This window comes from Accipiter gentilis, chromosome 27, assembly GCF_929443795.1.
Source record: "Accipiter gentilis chromosome 27, bAccGen1.1, whole genome shotgun sequence".
NCBI lineage: Eukaryota > Metazoa > Chordata > Aves > Accipitriformes > Accipitridae > Astur > Astur gentilis.
This window is the reverse complement of record NC_064906.1, coordinates 2,749,462-2,769,022: the sequence shown is the minus strand read 5'-3', so window position 1 is coordinate 2,769,022 and position 19,561 is coordinate 2,749,462. Positions and strand designations below refer to the sequence as shown.

General features: G+C 40.1%; 1 protein-coding gene across 1 annotated transcript in view; it reads left to right on the top strand.

Moving 5' to 3' along the window:
• The window catches only part of PIEZO2 (piezo type mechanosensitive ion channel component 2), a 311,773-nt gene that overhangs the window by 177,221 nt on the left and 114,991 nt on the right, over positions 1–19,561 (top strand). The window contains exons 6-7 of the mRNA XM_049830271.1: positions 9,992–10,202; positions 12,949–13,162. Coding sequence (XP_049686228.1) covers positions 9,992–10,202; positions 12,949–13,162 — 425 coding nt within the window. The remainder of the gene's footprint in view (positions 1–9,991; positions 10,203–12,948; positions 13,163–19,561) is intronic.

Here is a 19,561-nt window from a genome sequence, read left to right as displayed (position 1 = left end):
CCATGTAGACCTGTATCCTCATCCTGAGAGTAGCTGGTACCTGCTGGATAAGGACAGTAAGCAAGGAAGGGAATACCCTTTCTCCCCATATCCAACATTACAATTTGTCCTGATCTCTCCTAGTGAGAGACTGGCTTTAATCCTAAAACATGTGGTTTCAAATCCCTTCCAAAAAATGTTGTTTATAATTATAGCTACTCTGGATAATCTTGTTAAACATATAATTATCCAGACCCTTTTAAAACCTCATTAATTTCTTGGCTTCAGTGGCGTCATGAAGCAAGGACTTCCACAATTTAATAAGTGCTCTCTGATTTTATGTCAAATTTAACACTCTTTAATTTTTATGGAAGGTCCCTTGTATTACATGTTATAAAACAGAGTGAGATGGTATAAGGGAAATCAAATGTATTTATTATCTTGCATATTTGTCCTTTTAAAGGTAAGCAATCCCTGTTCTTTTTTCAACTTCTTTTGTCATTTCCATTACATTTTTCTGAACTAGCTATAGTTCTGCAATATTCTCTTGAGCTACAGAGAATATCAATGCCTCAGCATTTCAGGCAAGGACTTACTGTTGATTTAAATGATGGTATTATGCCATTCATTATTAGATTCAGAGATTGTTGGGTTGGACAATTGTACTAGCGTATCACCTACCTGGATAATATGGATAATTAGTTCAGCTTAGAGCACAGCTCTGAGAAAGATCTGATGTCCCAGTCCTTGTAGCTGCTAGCACCTTGTCATTTTTCTTGGCTTCAGATGCAGAGATCTCCTTTGAGCTGTTTACAGTGGTGCCCACAACCCTGTCTAGATAATCATCCTATTTTTCTTAAAGCCTGTGATGGGTATATTTTCCAAAGATGATTTATTGTTTTGTGTTTCTGTTAATTTAATTTTATTTTACCAGTATCAAACATTCACCTGACTTGATTAGCTCTTACTGATGTAGCCCTGATTTCTCTAAACCTCTTCTTCCCATATGAACGTCTTCTCCTTCAATATTTGCATCTCTTCAGAGATAGCAAATGATGGCTATTGTGGAAAATATTGTGGAAAATAGTACAGGTGATAAAGAGGGAAAAAGAACATCTTGGAGACGGTTGGAACTTCTTGGCTTCTTTTAGCTTCCTGATGATGCCTCTTTTATTCCTCTTTTTTTCTTCTCATTGTCATCTCTATTTAGCATGGCATTGGCTTACCTTTTCTAATTGGTTATAAATATTTCTTTGGTTTTGACCTCTGCAGAAGTGGTCCAAACCCAGTTGGTCTTAGTGTGCTTTGGACATGGTGTAAGTAGAATTTAATACCTTATTTCTGTGGTTTAAAAACAGTAGGTGAGGCTCCCTCACCGCTTTGCTTGTGATATTTGTAGTGGTGAAGTTTGCCAGACCTTACCCAGCTGCCTCCCTCAGTACCAATTCTAATGCATCTCAGCTTAACAAGGGTCAAAAGTTTACGAGTTATATTAGCTTCTTGGTTTGATGCACATGTCTTCGGATAAGTCTTAACACAAATACATAATTATACTACAGCAGTGCCTCAGCTACATAATGTTACATAGTGCAATACATTATGTATTTCCAAATGCCGTTAGCCTCTTCAGCGTGAAACTTTAGTGTGCACCTGCCCTGTTTTGGTTAAAAACATGGCATGATGAAATTCTTCTTGTGGCAGCTCTTCACTGGGGTTACTGGTTTGCTCTTCTAACAGTCCTCAATTCCAAATGTTGAGATACAGAGGTGTTAACCAAGAGATGAAAATCCTGGAATACTGTTGCCTTTGGGGAGTCTAAGTGATGAGTAACACAGTACAAGACAGAATCTCTTGGGTCATGGAATTCAGTCTGCTGCTATTGCACGCCGCTGTATCACAGAATTCCCTCTGGAAGGTAGGAAGCACCTTCTTGAAAACAGGGCAATTTTTCTTCATTCCATTGCTCCTGACAGCACCCTGTTCTGTAATTTTGCTTTTCTGGTGATTAGAAAATGTCTAATTTAGATTATACATATATTCATAACTGCATTATAACCCTTTTAGATTTTCTTCTTTTTTTGCTTCAATATATTGTTTCCTTCCCTAGCATTTAATTCTCTGATATTTGGGGAGAAGAAAACATATTTCTTTAAAGATTGTTCTGCAAGACTAAAGAAGTCAAACAATTTTGGATCCTCTTGTAGATGAGATGTCCCATACTCCTGTTTATTCTACTAAACTGTGGCTTTTCAGGGTGGTACTGGAGAAGTACCCCAGCCACTTCTGTATAAGCTGAGGCAATACTGCAAACCACCACAGCACCATAGCTGGGCTATTTATTGTCCTAAGCAAGGTGGATAATGGGACAATGTGTATATTTCTTGGTCCAGGAATTACTCCATATGGGTGCTGTGCTGCTTCACATACCTGCACTATCTCATTTAGCATTTGTACCGAATTGTGCCTTGTAGTCAAAACCCATCTCTTCCTATTTCCTTTTCACTAAAAAAAGGGTGTTTAATCATCTCAGGCTAAACCACCAAACTCTGCCTGTGAGTTCCCCTCTTGTTGGCATTTGGCTTATATGCCTCGCAGCTTTTTGAAGTCAAGATGTGAAACTGTATTTGCATATTGGCCAAGTGAGTCTTGTGCTGAAATCACTTGGTGTTTGCTCACGTGCAATAGGTAAATTGGGAAGTGAAATAATCTTTGTCCCTTTCAGTACAATATCTATTGTATACAGGATTTAATGAACTGCCTTCCTGTTATCCTTCTTCAGAACTTTGCTTGTCTTTATTAATTTTTTATTTTTCATTTCCTCTGAATCGCTAAATGCTTCTTTCCCTGTGTGCTTCCAGTAAATAGCTGATCCATTTTTGTCATGAATGATTCTTTCCCACAGGAGGTTTTACTGTGGAAGTGTATGTCATTCATTACTATCAAACACTGCAAACACACTGAAAGTTATTTCTGTCGGTACCTCCCTGATGGATTTATCTAATACTGTGTAAGCCTTTAACCCAAGCTTTAGCACACCTGAGATCAATCAGTGATAGAATTTTTCATTCAGATCTATAGGACTTAAGGTTAATGCAGGATTTTTCTTTTCAGTTGAGTAATACAAACTTTAGATCACTGTTTAAATTCCAAAATGCCTCTATCTCATTGATGTCACACCTACCAAAATGTTCACTGCAATTGTCTCACACTTGATTAGTTCAGCTCATTTAGCAGGGTCTTCCCCTGAAGTTACCCAGTTTTCTTTTTCTATCCTGGCTTGCAGCCTGCAGCCCTCCCTCCAGGTGGCACCACACCCCACGCGTGTGCGAAGTGGTGGTCCCCTTTGGCTTTCTGTCGACCCACCTGACCTCCCTTTGAGCACCACATGTACCTCACACAAAGTGACCCTGAAGAAGATACTTTTGCTAAGCAGCCCCATTTCTGCAGAGCTCAAGTTGAATGACGTGTGGGAATTGTTTATGTGGAAATTTTTGTATCTGTTCTGTGGCGGATAAAGCAGTGAAGTCTGCTTCTCACATGCTGATGCTTTCAGAATAAATGGAGTTCTTCACTTGCAAAATTGGAAATTCAACAAATGATTAACTTAACGTGGTTTAGTATTGACTGCAGGTTAAAACTACAGTTATTTATATGCCATTAAGGGCTTGCAGTTCCTTTGATGTTAAAACAAGTAGCAGTTAAATTTCTTTTCCAGCTTTTGTACTCACAGCTTGGTCTGTCTGAAGACTATTGTGTTGATTATTTTTTCTATATGCATTTCTATATGTATGTGCTGCTCCTAAAGGCACGTAGGTAATGAATTCCTCCTACTGCTGTAACTATCTCGTTTCTAAAGATAAAGGTTAAAGACCTTTGTGGGGGCGGGGGGGGGGGGGGCGCCTTTTAGAGCAAGGTTAAAAATAGGAACTCAGTCATGTTACGGTATGTTCCGTCTAGATTGAATGCACCAGCTTAGGCACTATGGAGGCAATTGAGCTGGAACAACGTGATAGTAGAGAACGAATCTATTTCTATAGTTCTGCTGGTGCAGTTGAATCAAATAGCTTCACTCACATGATTCCTAAACCAAACTGTTCATTAAGTTGTATTTTTAATGAAAATGAAGTCCAGAAACTTGGGCATAGTAATGGCTTGAACAGACTTATAAAAGATGTCTAATAAATTGTATCTGTGCTATTCTGTCACAGGTATGGAATAAAAATATGATCTCTGATTAGAAGTAAAGAAATAGTTATAAGAAGTGGTATCTTAATTCTCCACCAGACAACATGGTTTTACAGGAACCGGGTCAGCAGGGGGCTGTAAGTGTGTGCCTCAGGGGGTGCAAACTGCAGGGCAGCATGAAGACAATCCAGCCCACTGTAAAGACACTGGTGTGGCTATCAGGAGCAGGGGTTAGAAGTCTGTGATGAGGTCTGGGATGCTACAACTTGGAGCAGTTCTTGACGAGATTGATTAAAATTGCCAGAAGGAGGTCAGACCATGCAGCCTGCTTCGTGGCTTCCTCGCTTTTGTCTCCTTGCAAAGTAGGTGCAGCTATCTCTTCTGCAAGCCAAACCGTGCACCTTCAGGCTAATCCAGATCATGAAAGTACTTCTCTGGTATCACCAGCAATAAATAACATGGTCCACCGCGATGTACGACACCTTGTACCTGTAGCTGTTTGGGTGAGGATGCTGCAGGGGGGGCCACGAAGGAGCAGGTTCTGGGAAGTGGCTGAGTGCTGGGGTGAGCCCTGCAGCCCCACTGGCAATTCAGAGGCAAGAAGAACGTGTTCAATCAGTGAACTCAGGCACTGCTCCTCAGGAGGTTGCTTCATGCTGTCCTTCACAGAGGTTACTTTGCGGAGCAGAGCCACACAACAAGCAGGTTGCCCTGGGAGCATGGCAGTGCTGCCATGCGATCTAACTGCAGGTTGCATTTCTGCCACCTGCAATGCAGACCCTTGGAAAATACAGTGTCATCTTGACATTAAATTTGATAATGAGGTTCTTCAGTGCATGTCTATAACTTTTTAAATGCCCATGTAATACATAGATAAATTGATAAATTGAGCTGACACAGCAGGATCCATTTAGCCATTGTTAAAAACTCTCGAAGCAACATGTTAAAAACAGTTGGTGAACTTCACAAAACCGTATGTTTTTCTAAGGCTTAGTTTTTATTTTCTCACTCCTCTGTTTGTTTCCTGATTCTGGCTGGGAGGAAATGTCAAAATACTGCAAAAGAGGCTATTTGTACAGCGTTTATGAGCCAACTGGAAGGAGGAAGCACGTGAACTCTCATGAGAACTTATTCTTGTGAGCTTAGCAGTGCATGCTTGAGAGGTCCCGATAATTAATGCAAAGCATTTGCAGGGATGGGAGTTGTGTCCATTCTTGAGACTTGTATATCCTTAGTCGTAACAGTTCTGGTTAGTTAAATTTTGTTGCTCTCATTATTTGAATTTTTGAAGAGTTTCATTTGTGTCCTCTCTAGAATCAAAAAGTCAATAAATGAGCAAATTTGTGTTTGTGGATACAATACCATTAAATGTAGGTACAAAGCAAGGAGTGTTCTAAAGCAAGAATGGGTTTTAGGTTGGGGTTAAGGTTTCCTGTTAGTAAATACATCTGTGAGACTAGAGGATATCTTTGTGCAGTAGTGTTTATACTGTACCAGATGAAACATTTAAAAGTTGGATGTTAATAAAGCAGCCCCCAAAGTAGCTAATGGACACTCTGGCCCTGGTCACAATAGTAGCTGCCATAGCTGCCACAGAGGCTATACTGTTTCCTTGCCTGTTCTCTATCTCAATTTGGCAGTTTAAAAAAGTGTTGTACAATAAATACTCTCGGGACTTCCACACGATTGCTGAAAAACCTAAACTGCATTTAGTTTGTTTATAAAAAGTCCTGGGGCCCTGCTCTGCAGAGCAAAGGTCATGGAAACACATGTTTATGGCTTCACAAATGCTCTATACTCCTTGAATGGAGAAGTTTATTTGATTTAATCAGCATCCACAGGGATCCCGTAATTGCATAAGTAATTTATTATGGAAGTAAAAGTATTTTTCTAACTGTAGCCTATGGAGCATGGGTTTGTAGCTTTAGACTAATCCACATAGTAAAAAGAGCTTTGCAAAACAGTCTGACTGGAGTACTGGTGTTCTGTGATGAGCGTGTACTTGCATGGCTACTTAATCACCAGAAAGTGGTAAAACAACAGGCACATTATCACCATGTTGGATGTAAAAAACTGTTCACTGTTTGCCTGCCTTCAGCAATTTGAAGTGCTCAATGTGAGAAACTGGAAAGCCATCCCAGATAATCCAGTTGGTGGGTGGTGAATATGAGAATGGGGGAATCCAAGGTTTGCCTTGTTGACATACACTGGAACATGGCCTTTCAGCTACTTCAGGAAAGAAACATGGCTTTTCAGCTACTTGACTTCACCTTGGATACTGAATTACAAACAGATATGTTTGTATACAAAAAATACCAAATCTATAGTTGTTTAGCCATCATAGTCTTTTCACTGGGTCATGAACGACACCACTGGGAGGTAGACAGAGGTATCATCTTTAAAAGTGCTTGCAGACAGGGAAGAGAGAGATGCAGAAGCTAACCCACCTCTTCCAGGAAGCATGCTGGTGCAAAATCCTGGTCTCTGAAACCAGGCAATCCTTGCACAGCCGTATTATGGATAATTCAGGCTGTGCTGAAAAATTGCAAAATGGTATGTATGCATCTGTTCTGGAAAAGCTTCTGGGACTGCAGGTTATGGTTGTCGTTGATGATCAGGTTTTCCCATTTGCTAGCTTGTCTTAAACTGAGGAGAGCATTTGAAGAACCCCAACTCCAAACAGACAGTTGTTGTTTTAGAAGAAAAACTTGGGAAATCAGTTTGGTATTTGCTGAGGTTCAGAATGCTGAAGTTTTCTTTCCCCTGCTGATGACCTCAGTAACACCAGAAGTAGGTTGTTCTGCATTTCCTGTGAGTTTTTGTGAGGTCCTAACTTCTTTGTAGAACTTGGAATTCATATTTTCATATCTAAACAGAAGTGGAAATACAAGGGAAGTTAACCCCTTTGGTAACTCATCAACTTGCAAGCTTTTAGCTATGCTTAAAGCGTGTAAGCCTCAGTCCATGGAAATTTTCGACCACCATCTCCTTCTCAGCTGTATCCTGCTCCAGTGAAATATCCTCTTTCCTAGTGCTTCTCCCTGGCCGTGCTGTGTCATATGTGTCAGTACTAGATTATTAATACTGAACTCTTAAGACAAAATGTAGCCTAAGGGTCCTTCAGATCAATGAAGCAAGAGTGATTAGCCTGGCCAAGTTAAAAAATTATGGTCCTAGTTATCATGATAGGAAAGTCCAAAGACCCATTTAGAGGAGATCGAAATTGAGCATTTGGCACCTGAGGTGAGGGAGGCAGGTAGGGGAAGAGACAGAAAAGGGTGTCAAGTCTCACCTTTCATTGGGCTGTTTTTATATGTTTTTCTTACTTCCATGTCCTCTTTTTTATTTTGTTGTTTGAAGGTGTTGTGTATTTTCCTCCAAATTATACTTTAAAATATTTTCATTTTGTTCATTTTTCCCTCAAGAACATTTTCTGCTTCTGCATGGATAACATCTTATTATTTTCTTTTATGACTCTTCAGACTTTTATTTCCTGTTCCTGCATATGTATAATTAAGTGCTATCTCAGCAATTTTGCCAGAATTCCCATTCAGCTTAAGCTGTAATAAGTGTATGAATCCTGTCTTCATGTTCAACATAGATTTGTGGTAGTCACAGAGGTACGAATCCTGACAATCTCCCATGGAATAACTTACTTATTTTGAAATTATTCCTATACATTTTTTGTAAGTAATTCCACATTTTAATGCATACTGTCTTCAGCAAATTGAAAGCACTAGCTGAAGAAACAAGGGTCTCCTTCACACACACCCATGTATAGTAGGCGTGCCATTTCATAACCTTTAAATGTCCAGCAGTCTCACTCATTCTCTTTCATTTGGGATATGAACACTATTGAAGGTTTCACTGTTCACTGGTCATACTAAGCTCAAGGCATGGAGCACCAGGGCCAGTCCAGGAGGAGCAGGATTGGCCCCAAAAGGACAGACTAGGAGCAGGTTCATCTAGTAATGACAGCACAAGCAGAAATGATCATAACTTTTGCCCCTTGTATGGCTTTCTAACTGAAACAGCGGTGGCAGAAGTAAGAGCATAATGTATCGTTCAGCCTACTGTCAGCATTGTTTCTGAATATTTAAGTAGCTCCTGTTTAGACAGGAGCTCAGTTACGAGCAGCAGTGATGAACAGACAGAATGCCTCTTTGTGCTGCGTGGCTCGAAATGTGATGACTGCATGTTTGGGCTGCCGTCTCCTCTATTATTTTGCATAAGGATCTAATAATTCCTATGTTGAGAGCTGTATAAGTGAATGGTGATGATAACAAAGCAATTGAAATGCTAGTATACTCCATTTATAATGGGTATAGCTATTGAAATAGCTGGATATGTCCAAGAGAAATGTAGATTTCCCAGATCAGCCCTACTTTATTTAATATGTATTTCATTGTCTGTAAAATAGATACTCTTGAGAATATGCAGGCTTTTTCTGGGCATTCACAGCATTGTTAATGCTCCAAAGTAAGAGGAGAAAGTTGGCACCAAGCTTAGAGGTGAAATGAAGGAGTCCACAGGGAATTTTGTTCCTTTGGGGATCCACATAACAAAATGGTACTGAAGAATTTGGTTAAGTAGGCTGAGAGTTCAGTCATAAGACTGCAGTCTTATCTGTCGGTGTGGAATTTTTTGCTGCCAAAGGTCACCAATAAATATAAACCTGCTATTCTGATGAAAAATACCAATAGTCTCTCTTTCTTTCACACACAGAGATACTGCTTGGCCAGAACTGACATTAGCTAATGTAAGTTCAGCTCAGTGCCAAAGAAGCTATGCTTTATTACACCAAGGGAGAACCTGGCTCAAAACTATTACTTTTTTTTTAAAAAAATATGCCCCCACATGTCTGTGAATGACTAATTTTTCCATAAATTGTATCTTTGGGTGGGCCTCTTGCTAATCCTGCAGATTCTCACCGTGGGTTGATGATTTAGTCTGCATCACTCAATAGCTGTGTGTGTCTTCTGGTCTCCAAGATACGATGGAGACTCGATGGTGAAGGCCACTGCCAAATCCTAACAAACTGCTCAAGTATGAGGGGCCTTTACATGTTTCCTTCTTTCCCTTTTTCCATTGTGTAGTTCTAAGCCACTGGTCTCATTTCCCCTGCTAAATTGTTGCAGATCACTCAAGCTTTCACTACTTCTCTCTTGCTCGCTTTTTCTCCATTTCCTCCACCATCAGCCGATCTCACCATTTCTCATTCTCTCCTCAAGCCTCTGCTTAGTGTATTTTTTCTCTCCCAAACTGCCCTTCAGTCACCAATGAACTATGTGCATTTATTTCATCCGTTGTTGACCTGTCTCAGATCACTCCTACTCACCCCATTCTAGGTTTTGCATTTAAAGTCCGAGAAAGGGTTCATGGGGAAGGATTTGAAAAGTGAGATTTATTGAGGAACATCAACTAGGAAGGCACTTGTGCTTAGTGGCTGGAGCTTATACCTAAAGCCATGGAGCCAAAGAGGAGTTTAACAATAATAGCAAGATGGAAAGAATGCTGAGCAAACCAAACCAAATTTCATATAAAAATGAACAAGCAGCCTGTTGTGCATAGCTAGGAGGACTGCAGTCTTTCTCAGAGACAGCCCTTAACGTCTTTTTTCTTGAGACAGATCTGAAGTGGGAGCCATCAATGTACAACTCTAGCTTTAGTACGTCTTTCTTACTCTCGTTACTTGCACATAGTCAAAGATTATAAGACTTCATTGTTAAAGAACGTATGTGTGGTTTTTAATTTCAAATTCCTTTGCATCTCTGTCTCTCTCTTTTGCATTCTCTTTTTCTCCCCCCCCCCCCCCCCCCCCTTTCAGGCTGTAAGAGAAAAGTTAGAGCCAGATGATGCTTTGATGTATGAAGAAGATCTGGATGATGAAGACTGTGGTGAAGCAGAATTTGAGGAAACCATGAAATTAAAACTGCTGCGTAGAATCGCCTCCCTAGCATCCAAACTGAGGGAGTTTATTGGCAACATGATAATCACCACTGGAAAAGTTGTTGTTACAATTTTACTTGGTTCAGCAGGTTGGTGCATTTGAAAAATTTCCTCCAGAGCCCATTAGATTATGCATTTAACAAATGAGTTTTCAGCGCTTTGGCACCTGCGGGAATAACAATGGAAATTTTTAAGGGAAAAGAAATTGCTGCTGATTTTATTTAAATTAATTCTTGGCAGGAATTGGAGTATACTGAGTTGCTTAATTTTTTGTACTAATATTGTGTGGCCCTATCATTCCATATACAACTTTCACAGTTGCTGTTATAACCAAACGGTGAATGGTTGCACATTATACGTTACTATATATTACAAATATATATTATAATGTGAATTCATAGATTTGGTTCTGTTACTTCCAAGTGTAAAAAGGAACTGTATTCACATAGCCTTTAAAAAAAGAAAAGAAAAAACAGAAAACCTTAAGAGGTCGACCATGTAGTGTGTAAAGAGCGATGAACAGACTTCATGTTGGGTTTTGATGTGGTTGGTAAAAGTAGCTGTTTTGATATGATGTAGCCAACTTTTTTATAAGACATTTGATTTAGTACCACATAATCAGCCACAGCCAGAATGAAAGTCTACAAAATCACTGTAGTTTTTAATTAATGAATTCAAAATTGGATCATGCAATTGTAAATTAGCATTTATCTGCCCACTCACATATTTGAATGGAGTCCTTACATATAAAGTATAAGTGTATACTTAACATAAATGTACTAGTATATGAAGTATAAAATAATAGTACAGAAAATTGATATTGAATGACGAGGACTGGTCAGGTGTGGCCCTTTTAAGGCAGGCTTTTTCAGTAGGGTAAGATTATCTGACAGCCTTACACTTAGCCAAATGCAAAGTAATAAATCTAAAAAGGGAAAGAAATAGGTTATGTGGATCACCATGGGGCCTGACATCAGGGAAGAGAGATGCCATTAAAAAAACCCCAAACAACCAAACATGGCCAGACCTGTCATTCTGAAGTTGCACGGGTGAACTGCACCCAGGGAGGGTGAAGCAGAAGGACCACACAGCAGTGGCAGGGGACAGTTTCTTCTGAGCAGTGATGGGCAGCTTGTCTGCGGGACTCCAACGCATGCCGAGAGCTGGGAGGTGTTCAGAGGAGAGTTACAAAAAGGACTTGAGGTCTGGGAAGCCTGTATTCCAGAGAGAGACCTTGAGCTTAATTAGTTAAATACTTCCTTACTTACCGTGCCAAGAAAAAAAAAAAGATGAATGGAGATTTGTCTGCAGCCTTAAAGTACTGACAAAGGTACAAAGTACCTCCATTTTTTTAACAGTCATCTCATCTAGTAGAAGTTATAATACGAGCCAATAGTTAAGTGGTAAACCCAGGCAATTTCAGACCAGAAATAAATTCTGAATTTTTCACAGCCAGAGAAATTGGCCGTAATAAACAACTTATTTATGGATATAGTGGAATCTCCTTCTCCTAAAGTGTTTAAATAAAGACAAAGTAACTCTTTGAAAAAAAAATGAAATAGTTACAGGCTTGAGGCAGAAATTGCTGGGTGAAGTTTTACAGCCCCCATCATGAAGGCAGTCGGAATAGATGATCCCTGTGGTCCTGTCATGCTTGTAAACTGTGAGCCTATGGAGACGTCAGCAAGTTACACACCGGCGCAGAGACAGAGCACCCTGGTCTGAAGACTTGGTCTGATGTACGATGTGAGAGATGTGATGGTGAAACTCAGGCAAAATGATAGCGGATAAGAGTCCTTACAGTGCCCAGACAGGCCCAACAGGGACCAACCCCTGGAGTGCTGCCCCCAAAAATCACAGCAAGCCGGTGCCTGGCAAGGTGCAAGTCCTCCGGCTGGAGTGGTGGCCCAGCTGCAGGGCCAGCAGGCGCACTGGAGCTGGGGGCCACCAGGAGCCTACAGGTCGGTCCTGAGGAAGGTGGCTCCTAGACATGCACTAGTAAAAAACTTAAAAATAAATTGAGGCGGGCATCCCTGTTAGCTTCGGGACTGTTACTTAAGAGACTCCCCTGGACTGCTGTGCTGGATGTAAGCTCTCTTGTGTCATTTTCTCATGGTTGCCACATGTATGTCTTTCCTGCTTCCTCACTTGTTTTTGTAGGCTACCCGCAGAGCATCGGGTCTCCTTCACCACTTAGACATTTTCACAAGTGAAATACTCTGCTACATGTGCAACAGCAAAAGCAATATACATATGTAAGACAGCAGAGTCTGTCATACGTAAATTACGAGTTTCTAGGAGTTAAAAAAATCAAACATTTACTAAATATTCTCTAGATTTTATCTAGATCTCTTTTGTTGTCAGTGTATGCATCAAGGGTTTTTTTTGTTTTAGTAACTCAGGATATCCCAAGATTTATATGAGAAGGATTTTCACTCTTCATTGCTCATGCCATTTTAGCATCCTGTATTTAAAATGAATTCTGAGTCTAATACACCAGTGCTCTCAGGCACTGTTGGCTGGCCTTGCAGCCACGTTTCTGGTTTTGTCCATGCTTTGTGAGATGTCTTTGCAAAGAGAAGATTTCCTCTCAGAGCAAGGTCTGGAGAGTGGTTGTGTATTAAGTGCTAAGGTATGGCATAAGTGCATTGAACAGAAAAAAAGATCCTTTTCTTCTAGTCTCAAAGCTAACAGCAGTCTTAAGAGCTAATTGTAATAATTAGCATAAACACTAATTGGATTAAATTGTTTCATACACTTGTTGTCAGACTTCAGGTTTAACAAGTGCTAATATTTCCCACTCTTTTCCAACCCTCCATGCTTTTATTTTTACAGGTATGATGGTGCCATCGTTGACCTCAGCTGTGTATTTCTTTGTATTTTTGGGCCTGTGCACATGGTGGTCCTGTTGCCAAGCATTTGATCCGCTGATATTCAGCTGTCTGTGTGTATTAATGGCTATATTCAGTGCGGGGCACTTGATCGGACTCTATCTGTACCAGCTACAGTTCTTTCAGGAAGTTGTTCCACCAAAAGATTTCTATGCCAGGTGAGAGAAATTCCTTTTCTGTTCAGTTGTGGGCACACGATGCAATGCTCTGTTATCCCATGTTGATGCAAATGCTCTTCAACGCAATGCGTTGATGTATTTTATGCATGACTGCATGTTCAGTCTTGGAAGAGGTCAAAGCATTTCAGACTGAATGGTATTGAATGACAGAGTGCTGAAAGTCCTGTCTGGGCAATTGTATGCAGAGAGCTGGGGCAGGTTAGGAGGGGAAGGTGATTTTGGTTTTGGTCAGTGATCCGCAGATGTGAGTGCGAATGATTTGGCTAAGGCAGGAGACAAAGGAAATGGGTGGCGTCATTGATGCAAGGGCAGTGTACACATGCACATTTTTTGGTAGAGGAGAAGAAACATGTCATAGTGTCCTACCTGGGGCAAAATGCATGTGTGGTGCCATCCTTGTGTTGAGAGACTGAGGGCTGCTGTGGTACTTCACATGCTGTGCATGTTAATATAAAAATTCTCTCTTGTCATGCAGAACGTGCCAGTCTTACGTTCATATCAACAGCTACATCACTTAAGTAAAAAAGCAGCATTTCTAGTTACTGCTGCAGTAAATATTGATTGGATGTGATTTCAGTGACCCTTTGATTTTTTACATACTGTAATCTAAAATAAGATGAAGTAATGGATGTATTTTACTCATTACTACTTTTTTCTCCTGCTGGATTTTGATTGCAAATTACTTTGTATGGTATGTGTTTTTAGTGCTGTAGTAATCTTTACACTAAACTAAATGTAAACCTTAACTTTATTTCTAGTAAGCCTATTGTTCCTTTTAAGTATTATAAGTTGACGGTGAAAGGATATTGGATGTACTGTGGAGAATCAATTAATGATTTATATATCAGTGCACCATTAAAAACAGTAAAAAATGAGCTGCCTAGCTACAGTAGCTGTTACTTTACTACTTATTTTGACAAGTTTCTTTAGTACAGGTTAAAAGACATGTGTTTTGTGATGTTGGAATTGCCTGCTTGAGGAGGCTGATTGGGAGAGTATAACATTACCTGAAAAATCATAAAGATCCACTTAGTTTAGGTTCTTTTGTGCCACCTAGAGGTCACGGTAGGAGAATGGATGATTTCTAGTACCCAGTAACTAAACGGCTCACAACTTCCCTAAACTCATTATATTACTCTCTGAGAGAACGTGACTTCAAAGTTCTCAACTCTTTGGCGATGAGGTTATCATCTCACAATGTTTTACATCATTTGTAAAAGTCCCTTTTTTTCTTTTGAGTATTTTCTTATTAATTTTTAATTAATTTTTAATTAATTTAATCTCAAGCGTATTTTCTGCATTTAGTTATTTTTTTTTGTCAATACTGTAATTGATATTAATTTCATTCAGTACAAATATGCCTCTTTAACTTAGTCAATAATTTTTGAGATGAAAAAATTTGATTGTAGGTAAGTTGCCTCTGCCTCATTGTAGAAAGGAAAAGAACCTTCAGAAGTTGGATTAAAAAAAATCCCAGTGTTGGACTTTGGAGTGTGTACTGACCTTTTTGTAAGCAAAAAATTATCTTATCTTCTTGCAGACTTTCTCTTGAACTGGTAGTGTTGGGTACTCTACCTTTTACACATGATAGCATGCGAGGGACTGATGTTCTAAATTACATAGAAAATTATGTTTGAATATACAAAACACTGATGACAGCTCAACAGAAGGTGCAGTAAATACATCTTCCTTGTTTCTTTAATCGCAGTTCTTTCTGCTGTGGATATACTTTGATCTGCTTTCAGGGAGAGGTATTTGAAGAGCATCAAGACAGGTGTTATCAGTGCTTGGAAGTGCAAATCTGAGTGTGAGGAAAAGCCACTAATACGACTTTTAACGACTGGAGTCAGACTGGTATATAAGCAGTGGCTAGAGGAGGAAAATAAGAGACACATGTACTGGAATGGTGCAGAAAAAATATTTTAGCATTTTTCATCCTAGAAGAAATTTGATACCTTGCTATGTTATGTACCATCTTGGTCTGAAGCAGAGCTAAATATGCAGAGTTCCCATTAATTCTAGTGGGTGGCTTGCATGGGTAAATTATACGCTGAGGAAGGAATCTGATTCCCCAAATTCTTCTCTGCTATTCTCACCCAGAATATGCTGTTTAATGTCTTTTTGCAAGTGGAGAACAGTAGATTGTTCCCATACTTGTTCAGTTGTATGAACTCTCCTTGCTTAGTTGCAATAAACTCCCTGTATGACAAAAAATACAGCAGGTACATGTATTTGTGTGTGTTTTAGTGCTATTCCAAGCTGACCTTTATCCATATTTGAAGGAGGGGATGAAACATAGGAAGAAAGGCTTTTATTTCTCAGCAAAGTTTTGAGGGCTCAATTCCCAGGTTAAACTCTCCTCAGATGCAAGGGCAGATGTGAAAACTACTCCTGTTGGGCTGCTGGTGGATATTATTTCTCTCTGCAGAGCATAAGGCTGGTGTTTTAAAAAGCTGCGAACATTGGTATTTCTGGGTTTGAGTTCCTAAGTTGACAAGACATGTCCACGTTGTTTCCGATCAATAAAAAATGTGTTGTCTCTGAATAGTAATGCATTCAGCTTGCCACTGTATTGATTGTTTTCAGGCTAAATGAAGTTAAACTATACCCAAACAAGCTGGAAAGTTCTCAAGTTAACAGTATCTTTCAGCTCAGATTTGCATCATTCTTGTGCTGCTCCTTCCTTTTAAGAACCTTGAACTCAAAATTCAGCACCTGTGATTGTAAGAAGTGACTGAACAGGGTCACCAGAAGAGGGCAGTTTTCTTGGAAGGGATAGCCTGAAATCTGGTGAATTTACATGTTTTGCCCTGAAACGTTATGGGATTCTGCAAGCAAAGGACTTCCCCCCAAACCAGGATATCATGATAACATAGCCCTGTGTATTTGCCATAGTGCTATTAGCAAACACGAAGGCATCGATGTCCTACAAAGTCTCACATTTACTGTTGTGGCTTTCTGGTTCTGCGATGTGCAGGTGGAAGCGGCATAAACACAAACACACACTGAAATGCCGGTGCACACTGGGATCCGCAGGCTGAGAAATGTACAGGGTCCTCAGAAGTCTGACGTGTAGCCGATGTGTCAGGGGTAGGCACACTAGTGGCAGGGCTTGCAGGAAGCTGCCTCTGCCACCAACAGCTTTTCTTCCCTAGACCAGCCCTCAGCAGAGAAGGGAGCAGCGAGAAGGCAGCGCTCTAACTGTCATGGAAAGTGTGGTCCCACGTGGCGCAGGAGGACCAGCGTGAATAAGGCTGAATCCACCCTTCAGTTAGGAGTTACCTAGTTGCGTAAATTAACACTGGTTAATTACCAGCTGATCTCTGTCAAATAAAAAGTCCACTCTCGTTTATAACTTCATTTAAAATAGGTATCTTCTGTGGTGACTTGCTGCTATATTCGAAAATTGGTGGTTTACAAAGATGGGAAAACAATAGCAAGAAGTATCCATTTAAAGCAAAATTCAGAAAATATCATATTTCTGCCATAAAATTCTTTTCACTTGAGTTAACAAAAACAAGTCAATGAGCTCAAATGATTTTAGAAATTATGTACACAGTGCCACAGCCACAGTGCCTGAAAAAATACACAATAATATGTTTGCCATTTTTCAGATTGTTGCCTCCTTTCTTCCTGATGTTGTTTATTTTGGCAAAAGGATGTAATTGGGGCAATGATAAGGCCTTGCCAACATGAGGAAATAGGATCAGTGCAGCGGTATGAAGTTTATTCTGAGTCAGGAAAGTTATTCCTGTCCAAAAGTGTGCTTACAAGCGAATTCATTTAAAGATCCAGTAATCCGATGTAAATGAAAACCTATGTGCTCTCTTAGAGTTTTAGGTCTGCCTTGTTTTGCTTGTAGTTTTCAGGCAAGTAATGTTCAAAATAGTTTAAATGCAAATGGTTTCATCTGTGGGAAGGCATCACCCTTATAAAGTGAGGCAAACCTAGGAGTCCAGGGAGTGTCATCCACTTCACAGTGGTACATTAGTTCACATCTTCTTTTAAGTGAATGGGAATTTGGAATTACACAACTGATTGCTTTGTTGCAGTCTGAGTGGGGAAGTCTAATCTAAGGCTGTCTTTTCAACAGGAAGTTTTCATCTGAAGGATGCCTATAAATCTCTTTTAGCAGGACTTTTAAAATAGGTTTTACAGTGATTGGTAATAAGCTTGCTTAAGTGACTCTTTTATTTTTGGAGGGAGAGTTATATTGATATTTGCTACAGAAGGTAGATTCAGAATATCCAGTTTGTTTTCAGATCTGAGATGAGTCCAGTCCAAAATCCTCTATTTGAACTTCCCTGAAAGCTTTGATCTAGATTCAGAATTTGTAGCCCAAACGCTCTGTTTATACAGGGTAATAAATGAATAAATGCTTAAGCACAGTCTCAAAAATATTCCTGGACTTGTCACATCAAAGTGGAACATCCAGCTATAGGGGTTTTTTTCTAAATTAGAGGCTAAGTGTGCTAATAAAATCTCAGCAGGTGAGCAGATATTGCCAAAATAGCAAGATGTAGCTGATTGATTACCTTGTTGGCAGTGTCTTGCCTCTCTCCAGGGCAAGGCACTGATCTCCTGCTGCTTTTGTAGCTCCACTGGAGCCAAGAGCTGGGCAACATGTTTCACCTGAGATGCAGCCACTGTCCGTCCTTGCTGCAGACCACCTTTGGCACCTGTCTCAAAGGTGGCTCACCTGTGAGAGGCAGAATATTCTTACCCCCGTATGAATTTCTGAGGTTTTTGGAGTTGCCTTGTAACCTGGTCATAAGCCAGCGTTTGACAAGATGGAGTATTTGAAGTTCATTTATGTATCCTATATTGAGCTGCCCTTTGGCTGCAATAGTTTTCAAGCCTTCTGCCTGATTTTTTTAGCCACTTACCGCTGTGGTACTGCAGCACCTGCTGCCAGGGCAGAGACCCCTGGATACACGCCATGTAAAGACACTGCACTGCCCTTGTTCTGCTTCCATCATCCTCTGTCAGCAAAAGCACACTTTGTAGTCACAGAGCATGCTCCAAACCATGCTGGACTAGCCACCATGTTTGTCACGATAACCTGATTAGGTTTGAGTGCCAGGATTTCTGTCTTGCAGAGGAAGAGAAGTTAGCTAATTGACCTTATTCTTACAGGAGTTTTGCAGCTGAGTTTCATATTAGCTGTATAATGTACCACAGCTTAGGAGACTATTAAGTCTACCTAGAAGGCTTTAGTCCCTGTGCTTTCTTAGAATTTTATCTTCAGCTTCATTATCTTTTTTTAGATTATTTTGCAAAAGAAGTGGAAAGGCTGAACAAGATGATCTTTTCGGGACCTTTCCAACCTGGGCTGTTCTATGATTCTGTCATTGTAGGTACTTTTCTGAATTGTGTGATTCTGCAAAAGATGTTTTGTCCCAGGGTTTTGTGCATCATACAAAGTGAGTTTCTTAACATTATGCTAGGAAATGTTTCTGTACTACACAGTAAACAGTCCATTTGCTATCAGCTGAACCATCAAGAGACCGTGGGGTCTTTGTTTTTTATTAAGTACCTAATAAAGTGTATCTGGTGTCCAAAAAGATTCACACCTATGGCTGTTATTGGGAAGCAGACAGTTACCAGAATTCATGACAGCATGGCAGAAGAGTTGCAAATATAGGTGAGCCAATGAATAGTGGAAAATTCATAGTAAATCTAACTTTCTCCATTATGTTTGTTTCTCCTTCCTAAGAGGAAGGTCTACTGGTTCTTGACAAACCTTGCACAGTCTTTAGCTCCTTTTTAGTGTCTTACTTCACTGGAACAAGCTGGTGTGGTTTATATCAGAAACTGCTCAAGATGACTGACAAAGAGTGAGTCCTATTCAGTGAACCCCGCTCAGAATTTCATTACAAAATGAACTTTTTTACAAGACTGAAAAACATTAATAAAATTTTTGACTGTTTTGAGTTTTGCACTTTTAACCATTCTGATAGCACTGTCGGGAATATCCAAATGCGATAGGAGAACCAGTGGTGAAGTTCGCAGCCATCTGTAGCAAGAAAGCCTTGGAAACGTTGCAAAACCACTCACCGCTGTGAGATTTCCAGCTTAGTGTCTGCCACGTGGGCATTTTAAGATTCATCCAAAATGAAGTCACCTCTTTCAATGCTTATTCAGAGGTATTCCTTGGAGATTCACTCATCAGCGGGCATGTAATAAATGTCCGTGCTGCACTTACTTTATAGGAGAGTTGTACTCAACATTGATTTAAAATGGTTAGCTCAGGTTCTGGTGGAAGTCCAGTGGTGACAACAGGGCAGTCAGTGCAAACTTACCCAGCCTTACTAGGGAGAATTTGTAGCCCTTGCTGGTCTTTACGTGGTTATTAATACTCATCTCTTTTTGCTACAT